The sequence below is a fragment of the Heteronotia binoei genome, chromosome 12, assembly GCF_032191835.1.
Source record: "Heteronotia binoei isolate CCM8104 ecotype False Entrance Well chromosome 12, APGP_CSIRO_Hbin_v1, whole genome shotgun sequence".
In the NCBI taxonomy this organism is placed as follows: Eukaryota; Metazoa; Chordata; class Lepidosauria; order Squamata; family Gekkonidae; genus Heteronotia; species Heteronotia binoei.
This window is the reverse complement of record NC_083234.1, coordinates 8257704-8268836: the sequence shown is the minus strand read 5'-3', so window position 1 is coordinate 8268836 and position 11133 is coordinate 8257704. Positions and strand designations below refer to the sequence as shown.

General features: G+C 53.2%; 1 protein-coding gene across 1 annotated transcript in view; it reads left to right on the top strand.

The window, feature by feature from the left end:
- The first annotated feature begins 6878 nt into the window (after positions 1–6878).
- Positions 6879–11133, top strand: part of C12H11orf52 (chromosome 12 C11orf52 homolog) — a 28113-nt gene continuing 23858 nt past the window's right edge. The window contains exon 1 of the mRNA XM_060250954.1: positions 6879–7162. Within this exon, the coding sequence (XP_060106937.1) occupies positions 7128–7162 (35 nt within the window). The 5' untranslated portion in view covers positions 6879–7127. The remainder of the gene's footprint in view (positions 7163–11133) is intronic.

The following is an 11133-nucleotide window of genomic DNA, read 5'->3' as shown; positions in this document are numbered from 1 at the left end:
TCAATTCCCCATCATTCCCTACGGGAATCGTTCATGGAGGTGCATGATGGCTGTGGGGGCGGGGCTTCCCCCGCCGGCCAGCTGGCTGGGAGAGGGGGGAAGCCTGTAAAACCGGGGGATCCCCCGCTGGGACTTGGGGATTGGGAAGCCTACATGGGGGGCACCCAATTTGATGCCCCCAGAAGGCTGGCGCTCTAGCCAACTGCCTAGTTTGCCTAGGGGCTGAGCCAGCCCTGCTTGCAGCCCCTTCTTCATTGCAGAGACGGAGTCTGCTTCCCCAGACGCAGGCCTTAGTCTTCTCCGAGACTTGTCCTTGCCTCCCAAGAGAGGGCCCTCCTTCCACCCCCTCCAACGCACACAGCAGCAGCTAGCCTCCCCTGCCGTTTTGCCTGATAAGCACAAAGCCCACAATATTTGCCTTGTTAAGCCCAGGGGCTGCAGGCACCCAGACTCTCTTTTGTGCCCACAGACACGTTATGAAAAGGGAATGCAGACTGGCAGCCAAGAACGACCTGGCACCGGCCGTGTTTTCAGTGCCTTTCTCTTTCCCCAGCGGAGCTAAAAACAAGCAGACCCGGCGCGCGTCCAGAGACAGGCTGGAAGAAGCGGCCTTCTCACAAACGCCGAGCTGGTTTGCTTTTTTGTGCACAGGGCAAAGTCAACTCCGAGAACCCTTTGAAATAAAAACAAGATTCCAGCGATCTTCACGCGAGCAAAGACATCTCGCCTCAGGATGGAAGGGTTATGCTAGGACAGGGGTCCCCAATCCTTTTGAGCACACAGGCACCTTTGGTAGGGTTGCCTGCCCCCCCCCCCCCCCCGCCACCTGTCGCTTGCCAGACCTAAATTTTGAAACTTCTGGAGATTTGGGGATGGAGCCTCTGGAGATCAGAGACCTCTGTGGGGTACAATGCCACATAATCCACCCTCCAAAGCAGCCATTTTCTCCAGGGGAGCTGATCTCTGTAGTCTGGAGATGAACTGTAATTCCAGGGGATCCCAAGATCCCACCTGGAGGATGGCATCACTAACCTTTAGACTTCTGACACAGTGTGGTGGGTAAATCTCCTGCCCGGGTGGGGAAATCTCCTGCCCAGGAGGTTCTCAACCCGCCAGCCTGCATCAGGCTGGCGGGGGGAATCTTCCCTTTTGATGACGTCACCCGGAAGTGATGTCATCAAAATGGTGCCCATGCGGGACCGCCCTAGGCGTTTCCTGGAAAACTCTATGGTTTTCCCCAGCCGCTCTAGCCATTTGGGAGGTTAAAACTCTACGGTACTTTTGCACCCTAGAGTTTTAACCTCCCAAATGGCTAGAGTGTCTGGGGAAACTATAGAGTTTTCCTGGAACTGCCTAGAGCGGTCCCGCACGGGGCGCCACCATTTTGATGATGTCACTTCTGGGTGACGTCATTCGTCGCGCACGTCACGTGCGTGAATGTCCCCCGCCGGGGGATGAAGAGGACTTGGCAACCCTAGTGGTGGGCTCAGTTACAAAATGGCTGCCACAAAACGGCTGCTGCAGAAGGTAGTACCAGACACAAAATGGCTGCCACAGCTTACATTTAGCTACACAGTGACGATCCGTGTGCTGTAGCGGCAGCTACTGCCAAAGTAACTTTATGAAAAATCTGCAAAGTTAATCAAATCCCCAGTGGCCAACCGGAAGCCTTGCTGGGCAAAAGTCTCAATTGGCCCTGCCCATTTTCTAAAAAACAGTTGGCGGGCACCACTAGAGGTGTCAACAAGCATCCTGGCACCCATGAGCACCACAACAAGGACTCTTGTGTTAGGGCCTTTTTGTTACTTAGCAGCAACAAGGGAGTTCAAATAGCTGTGGGAAAACATTGGGGCTCAGGAACACAGTCTCTGTTTTGCATACAGCAGGTCCAAAGTTCAAACCCAGGCATTTCCAGTTAAAAGGACAGGTGGTGATATGAAAGACCTCAGCCTGAGACCAGTGTTCCATCTAAGCTGAGTTAGTGTGAGCTAGCTCACAGATTTTTAGCCTCCAGCTCACACATTTTTGTCTTAGCTCAGGAAGGATGACCCCAGAGCACCATAATTTATGCAGTAGCTCACAACCTGAATGCCAGTAGCTCACAGCTTTAATACCCGTAAAAAGATAAAGGTAAAGGTAGTCCCCTGTGCAAGCACCAGTCATTTTCGACTCCGGGGTGATGTTGCTTTCACAACGTTTTTACAGCCGACTTTTTACGGGGTGGTTTGCCATTGCTTTCCCCAGTCATCTACACGTTCCCCCCAGCAAGCTGGGGACTCCTTTGACCGACCTCGGAAGGATGGAAGGCTGAGTCAACCTGGAGCCGGCTAGCTACCTGAACCAGCTTCTGCTGGGATCGAACTCAGGTCGTGAGCAGAGGGCTCTGTCTGCAGTACTGCAGCTTTACCCCTCTGCGCCACAGGGCTCTTTTAATGCCCGTGGTAGCTCACAAAGAATTTTTGCTCACAAGACTCTGCAGCTTAGAGGGAACATTGTTTGGAGAGGTGTCTGATCATAATAGACGAATAGTCTCCACCAATCTTAAGTTCAGGATGGGTTCATATGCTCTGCCGATAAAGAAGGCAATTTGAAACGACTTTGTCATAGCTTGGACAGATGTCAAGAAGCCGAAGAGAGACATAAATAGAAGACTCTGTTTTATTGAGTGGGAGGGCCAATCCAAATGCCTTATTGATTCATAAAGCCAGTTTTTCCCCTCTAGAGAAAGACTGGCGTTCAAAATACATTAGGAGTTCAAAAGAGACCTGTTTATCTACCCAGCTGGTCTCCAATTATTGTTGTTGCTATGGCTTTTGCTTTGGTGTACAGGAGCATAAGCTAATTGCACAGCCAGAGGTGCTGTGGCTCTCATGGTGAAAAGTGCTGACAAGTTATGGCGTTTTCAAGGCAAGAGACATTCGGAGGTGGCTTGCCATTGCCTGCCTCTGGACTCCCTTGGTGGTCTCCCATCCAAGTACTTTGAGGAGGGGCTGAGATTCAGAAGGCCCCAGGTTCAATCTCCGGCCGCTCCAGTTTCAAAGTATGTAGCTGGTATTACAGAATTCCTTTGCTTGAGATTAGGGTTGTCAAATCCAATCCAAGAAATATCTGGGGACTTTGGGGGTGGAGCCAGGAGAAATCAGGGGTGGAGCCAGGAGCAATGGTGTGGCAAGCCTAATTGAACTCCAAGGGGAGTCCTGATCATCACGTTTAAAGGGGCCACACTCCTTTTAAATGTCTTCCCTCCATTGGCAATAATGCAGCATAGGGGCACCTTCTTTTGGGGCTCACAGAACTGGATGTGAGCGACTGGATGTGAGAAGTTGATGTGAGCAGTTGCCTTAGCACCGGTTCCTGATTCAAGAATACGCGGCCAGTGGAAGTGGCAAACGAAACACGGATTAAACCTGGGACTCGTGTGGCTGCACCTGTTGAACAGAGGACTGCTCCTTCAAGATTGGTTCAAGGATACACAGAACCATCTGCGTCTACCAGCAAGAGGATTTGGTACCTATTGTTTGCAGCATCCAGTTTGGATCCTATTTGCAATAGAGCCTTTGTTTGATGACCGTGGACTCTTTTAAGTTTCAGTATTGGGTTAAGAGCATTTGATGCTAGCCGTAATCAAGTGACGCATGAGTAAAGAATGTAAAGCATTTATTTGAAGCGTGTAATTTACAGAGTGTTTTGTTGTTTTCTTACCCACCTGGGGGTTGGCAACCCCACTTGAGATCCTGGAGAGCAGCTGCCAGTCTGAATAGACAATACTCTCTTTGATGGACCAAGGGTCTGCCTCAGTAGAAGGCAGCTTCGGCTGCCCCCTGCGCATGATGTGCTGACGTCCCACCTATCCCATTTGTATCCTGCCTCTCTCTTCCAAAAAGAGCTTGGGGCAATGAATGTGCTGCTGCCCCTCCCTCCACGTGACCCACACACAACCAACCCCTGAGGCAACTTAGGACGCAGGAGAGCGTCCAAGGTTACCTGGTGGCAGGCTGGACAATTCAGCCCAAAGTGTTTCACAACAATCCCAGCACAATACTCCAAGTAACCACAGCACCTTCCTGGCTCTTGAAAAGGAGGAAGTTCAATGAGGAGACGAGCCCGCGGCGCAGAGTGCTAAAGCTGCAGTACTGCAGTCCTAAGCTCTGCTCACGACCTGAGTTCGATCCCCGGCGGAAGCTGGGTTTTCAGGTAGCCAGCTCGAGGTTGACTCAGCCTTTCAAGGACAGTAAAATGAGTCCCCAGCCTGCTGGGGGGGGAAGTGTAGATGACTGGGGAAGGCAATGGCAAACCACCCCATAAAAATTCTGCCGTGAAAACGTTGTGAAAGCAACGTCACCCCAGAGTTGGAAACGACTGGTGCTTGCACAGGGGACCTTTCCTTTTTCCAATGAGGATACGTGAAACATGCAAGGCACCGACAAGCCAGGGGGCACTTTTACACAGTGCCTATTTGCAAGTGGATTTTGCCATTCTTACGCAGTAAAAATCCAATCGCAAAGCGTGTTATTTAGTATGTGCAGGGGTCATTTCATAGATAAAGAGGTGCTGGAGCTTATTAGCACAACTCATTTGCATATCCAACACATACCCCGACATCACTGGAAGGCGTATTAAATTATATCAGCATCTACCTTAAAATGCTTCTTGAATTATAATTGTCACAATAAAACCTTACTCCCTTCATACTTTTCAAATTACTTTCCCCTATGTGGCCCCAGTGGCATGAGGAAGATTTCCATTCGTCCGCTTGATACGTTTGGGTTATTTTCCCATTTTTTGTGGGGGGAAATATTAGAAAGTTTGTCAGATCTCAGAGTTCAGCAAAATTCTCACCGGGGGGGGGGGGGGGTTGAACAATGGAGCCCAGAAGCAAGTATTGGGTGGGGGGGGGAGAAAGAAAGAGCACAATAAAATTTAGTTTCCAGAGCTCTACTCCTGTGACCTGCCCAAACTGAGGCCTGAGGGTGTGTAAATACCCCCCCCCCCCCCATTTCCACGGGAGAGGTTTTGTCCTGGAACAGCTCTAGATATTTGGGAAATAAAGAGAGCCGGTGAGGCGTAGAGATTAAGAATGTTGAGCTAGAATCTGGGAGAACCAGCTTCGAACTCCTAGTCATACTGTGAAAGCTCGCTGGGCAACCTTGGGCCAGTCACGCTCTTTCAGCCTAACTTACTTTGCAGGTGCATTGTTAGGATAAAACGGAGGAGGAGAATGGTGTACGCCTCTTTGGATCCCCCTTGCAGAGAAAGTTGGGGTACCAATGAAGTCATTTTTAAAAAAGAAAGCCCGATTTCCCCATGCATTTGATTTCTTTGCAGTAAGCATGCAATTTGATGCCCTTTTCAGTGCCTGTGGAGACAGCCAAGGGGGTCCCAGGCAGGGCGCGCTGATAAGGTTGCCAAGTCCAATTCAAGAAATATCTGGGGACTTTGGGGGCGGAGCCAGGAGACATTGGGGCGGAGAGGGGCTGCTTTTTGATGTAGAGGCACCAGATTTTGCAGCATAGCATCCAGTGCCTCTCCTCAAAATACTCTCCACATTTCAGAAAGATTGGACCAGGGGGGTCCAATTCTATGAGCCCCCCAAGAAAGTGGCCCTATCCTTCATTCTTTCCAATGGAGGGAAGGCATTTAAAAGGTGTGCGGTCCCTTTAAAGGTGATGGCCAAAACTCCCTTTGGAGTTCCATGATGCTTGTCACACCCTTGCTCCCGGCTCCACCCCAATGTCTCCTGGCTTCACCCCCAAAGTCTCCTGACTCCACCCCCCAAAGTCTCCTGGCTCCACCTCCACAGTCTCCTACCCCCCCAAAGTCTCCTGGCTCCACCCCCAAAGTCTCCTGGCTCCACCTCCAAAGTCTCTTGACCCCACCCCCCAAAGTCTCCTGGCCCCACCCCAATGTCTCCTGGCTCCACCTCCAAAGTCTCTTGACCCCACCCCCCAAAGTCTCCTGACCCTACCCTCCAAAGTCTCCTGGCTCCACCCCAATGTCTCCTGGCTCCACCCCCAAAGTCTCCTGACTCCACCCCCAAAGTCTCCTGGCTCCACCTCCACAGTCTCCTGACCCTACCCCCCAAAGTCTCCTGGCTCCACCCCCAAAGTCTCCTGACTCCACCCCCAAAGTCTCCTGGCTCCACCTCCACAGTCTCCTACCCCCCCAAAGTCTCCTGGCTCCACCCCCAAAGTCTCCTGGCTCCACCTCCAAAGTCTCTTGACCCCACCCCCCAAAGTCTCCTGGCCCCACCCCAATGTCTCCTGGCTCCACCCCCAAAGTCTCCTGACTCCACCTCCAAAGTCTCCTGGCTCCACCTCCACAGTCTCCTGACCCTACCCTCCAAAGTCTCCTGGCTCCACCCCCAAAGTCTCCTGGCTCCACCTCCAAAGTCTCTTGACCCCACCCCCCAAAGTCTCCTGACCCTACCCTCCAAAGTCTCCTGGCTCCACCCCCAATGTCTCCTGGCTCCACCCCCAAAGTCTCCTGACTCCACCCCCAAAGTCTCCTGGCTCCACCTCCACAGTCTCCTGACCCTACCCCCCAAAGTCTCCTGGCTCCACCCCCAAAGTCTCCTGGCTCCACCTCCAAAGTCTCTTGACCCCACCCCCCAAAGTCTCCTGACCCTACCCCTCAAAGTCTCCTGGCTCCACCTCAATGTCTCCTGGGTCCACCCCCAAAGTCTCCTGACTCCACCCCCAAAGTCTCCTGACCCCACCCCCCAAAGTCCCCAGTTATTTCTTGAATTGGCCTTGGCAACGCTAGGACTGGCAGCGCTATGTGCTGAGTAGACTTTGAGAAACGGCAGCAGCTTAGGCCCGCAAGACCCTCTCCCCGTGCTAACTGCAGCTGCCACTCGAGCGCCAGGACAGGCAGCGAAGGAGGGCGCTGGAGGAAGAGCCGCCGCCTCCGGAGGCCGTCTGTCTGTCAGTCTGTCTGTCTGGCACCCAGCGCCACGCCCGCCTTGCTGGAGGGAAACCTGACACTTCCAGACACTCCCTTGCATCGGGCGGGGGGGGGGGGGCGGCCGGGCAACCAGGAAATGCAGGCAGTGAAGCGCCCGTCGTCTCCAGCGAGGGGAGAGCCGCCTGCTGCCGCCGCCGCCGCCGCTCCGCGGAGGAAGAAGCGCCATGGGCAACCGGCAGGGTTGCTGCAGGAGAGGCTGGTGAGCCGGAGGGCCCGCGGGTGGGAGGGGGGGAGAGGAGGACAGCTGGGTTAGGGTTGCCAATCCCCAGGTGGGGGCAGGGGATCCCCCGGTTTGGAGGCTTCAGGGGCATCAGGAAGCGAGGGGAGGGGTAGGGAAATGTCTGCTGGGCGCTCCATGATGCCCCACGGAGACCGATTCCCTTAGGGTATAATGCAGAATTGCTCTGCAGGTATCTGGGGCTCTGGGCGGGGCTGTTTTTTGAGGTAGAGGCACCACGTTTGCAGCACAGCATCCGGTGCGTCTCCCCAAAGTACCCTCCCGGTTTCAACAGGATTGGACCAGCGGGTCCGATTCTGTGAGCCCCCAAAGAAGGTGCCCCTATCCTTCATTATTTCCAAAGGAGGGAAGGCGTTGAAAGGGTGTGCGGTGCCTTGAAATGGGATGGCCAGGACTCCCTTTGGCGTTCTGTTATGCTGGTCACAACCTAGCTCCTGGCTCCACCCCCAAAGTCCCCAGATGTTTCTTGGCAACCCTGCAGCTGGCACAGCCAGGGGGGATTTGTTGGGGAAGGGGCAAGAGGCCAGCCGGGGGCGGCTGGAAGGGCAAGCCCAAGGAAGCTTCCTTTGCACGTCCCAGCGCGTGCTGGGAGCGACTGGCTCTTCTCCGCCCCCCCTGCTCCGGTCTGGCTGCCCTAGGGATACCAATCCCCAGGTGGGGGCAGGGGATTCTCCCAGTTTGGAGCCCCTCCCACTTCAGGGTAATCAGTGGGGGGACGGGAATGTCTGCTGGCCTCTCTGTTATTCCCTGTGGAGAACGATTCCCATAGTGTATAATGGGGAATTGATCCGGGGCTCTGGAGGAGGGGCTGCTTTTTTTTCAGCATAGCATCTGATGCCCCTCCTCAAAATACCCTCCAAGTTTCAAAAGGATCGGAGCAGGGGGTCCGGTTCTGTGAGCCCCCAAAGAAGGTGCCCCTGTCCGTTATTTCCAATGGAAGGGAGGCATTGAAAAGGTGTGCGGTCCCTTGAAAGGGGATGGCCAGAACTCCCTTTGGAGTTCAATGATGCTTGTCACAGCCTTGCTTCTGGCTCCACCCCCAAAGTCTCCTGACTCCACCCCCAAAGTCCCCAGATATTTCTTGAATTGGACTTGGCAACGCTAGGCTGCCTGGCATGGGGGAGGAAGGGACCCCCAGCGCCTGCAGGAGGGAGCTGAGATGCCAAGACAGCAGCAGCAGCCCAGCACCGAAGGCACAGCCGGCCCTCCCCTTCCTCCTTGCTTTGGCGGGCCAACAGCAAACCTACATCTAGGGAGGGTTGGTGGCTGTCCTGAGTAGCAGCAGTGCTGCCAACCTCCAGGTGGGGCCTGGAGGCCTGGAATGACAGCTCATCTCCAGACTATGGAGATCTGTGTCCCTGGGGGGGAAGGGCTGTTCTGGAGACGATGGTGCTATAGCCTGCTGAGGTCTCTTCCCCTCCCGAAACCCTGCCTCCCCTGGGCCCCACCCCCAAATTCCCAACCGGGAGTTGGCAGCCCTAACCGGCAATATTTTCTGAGGCTCAGCTAAATTCTTCACTTCGGGCAACCCCCTGCCCCAGAGAAAGGGAGAGTAGGCCACCCAGGGTCCCTGAGCTAGCAAACACGGAAACATTTAAGACATTAAAAAGCTGTTAAAATACAAACGATAGCGGAAAGCACTGTCATGGTACAGCCAGTGAGGGTTTTCAAGGCAAGAGAGAACGAGAGACATGTTTGGCGTTCGTTGCCTGCCTCTGCAGAGCGACTCCGGACTTCCTTGGCTGTCTCCCCCCAAGCACCAATAGGGTCCGAGATCTGGTGAGATTGGATTAGCCTAGGCCATCCAGGTAGGGGTATCTAATTATAATCCTCCCTCCGAAAAATCGCAGGTGATTTCTCGTTTCTACATGTCACACTTGTCTGAAAAGTCCAGGCCAGAAGAGAGTTTTTCTCGTCAGTTAGATCAGACCAGTTTGAATTCTTGCTTTGCTTTGAACACTTTGATAGATATCCGGGCAAAAAATTAAGGACAAGTTTAAAATGGCCATTAGTATTCCCACATTGCAGAGCCCCGTGGGGCAGAGTGTTAAAGCTGCAGTACTGCAGTCCTAAGCTCTCTGCTCACGACCCGAGTTCGATCCCGGCAGAAGCTGGCTTTTCAGGCAGCCGGCTCGAGGTTGGCTCAGCCTTCCATCCTTCTGAGGTTGGTAAAACGAGCACCTGACTCGCTGGGGGGGGGGGGGGAAGCGTAGATGACTGGGGAAGGCAATGGCAAACCACCCCATAAAAAAGTCTGCCGGGAAAACGTGATGCGACGTCACCCCAGAGTCGGAAACGACTGGTGCTTGCATAGGGGACTGCCTTTGCCTTTCTTGCAGAACCACGGTGTAGCATATTATTCTGGAGTTCCTCTTTTGTGGCTTATCCAGCAGCACTCTTGCGTAGGAATCTGAACCATCATCCCCACCTGTGAGATGCTACAAAAATATAAATGGGATGCTAGAGCCCTTGTGGCTGTATCAGTCATCCCTTCTGCCTAGATCTAGCATCTCACTTTCTCCTGCTCTGGTCCAAATCAGCTCTCCCGTCAATGGAAAGAAGTGGGCGTGGTCGCTGTTGGGGAATCGCCTTCAGCTCAGGTTCCTGTTTTCCCCGTCTCCTATTTAATGGGGGGTGGGGGTTGTCTTCATGTTATACTGGGCCGAAAGAATCCCTTTTGCCCACCAATGTTAGCGTGCCCGTGTCCAGTTGCAGAAGGAAAGGTTTTCGGTTTCTCTGTCGTGGTGCACGAGGGCCTGTTCTTAAGAGAGAAATGGCATCATCTAGTGGAGACTGATGAGACAGTCTTTTGCTTTGCTGGCATAAGGTTTGGTGGTGGAAAATCCTGTCAAGTTGCATCTGGCTTATGGGGACATAAGAGAAGCCATGTTGGATCAGGCCAATGGCCCATCCAGTCCAACACTCTGTGTCACATAAGAACATAAGAGAAGCCATGTTGCATCAGGCCAGTGGCCCATCCAGTTCAACACTCTGTGTCACATAAGAACATAAGAGAAGCCATGCTGGATCAGGTCAATGGCCCATCCAGTCCAACACTCTGTGTCACATAAGAACATCAGAGAAGCCATGCTGGATCAGGCCAATGGCCCCTCCAGTCCAACACTCTGTGTCACATAAGAACATAAGAGAAGCCCTGTTGGATCAGGCCAGTGGCCCATCCAGTTCAACACTCTGTGTCACAGAAGAACATAAGAAAAGCCATGCTGGATCGGGCCAATGGCCCATCCAGTCCAACACTCTGTATCACATAAGAACATAAGAGAAGCCCTGTTGGATCAGGCCAGTGGCCCCTCCAGTCCAACACTCTGTGTCACATAAGAACATAAGAGAAGCCATGTTGGATCAGGCCAGTGACCCATCCAGTCCAACACTCTGTGTCACATAAGAACATAAGAGAAGCCATGTTGGATCAGGCCAGTGACCCATCCAGTCCAACACTCTGTGTCACATAAGAACATAAGAGAAGCCCTGTTGGATCAGGCCAGTGGCCCATCCAGTTCAACACTCTGTGTCACATAAGAACATAAGAAAAGCCATGCTGGATCAGGCCAATGGCCCATCCAGTCCAACACTCTGTATCACATAAGAACATAAGAGAAGCCCTGTTGGATCAGGCCAGTGGCCCCTCCAGTCCAACACTCTGTGTCACATAAGAGAAGCCATGTTGGATCAGGCCAGTGACCCATCCAGTCCAACACTCTGTGTCACATAAGAACATAAGAGAAGCCATGTTGGATCAGGCCAGTGGCCCCTCCAGTCCAACACTCTGTGTCACATAAGGACATAAGAGAAGCCATGTTGGATCAGGCCAATGGCCCATCCAGTCCAACACTCTGTGTCACATAAGAACATAAGAGAAGCCATGTTGGATCAGGCCAGTGGCCCATCCAGTCCAACACTCTATGTCACAT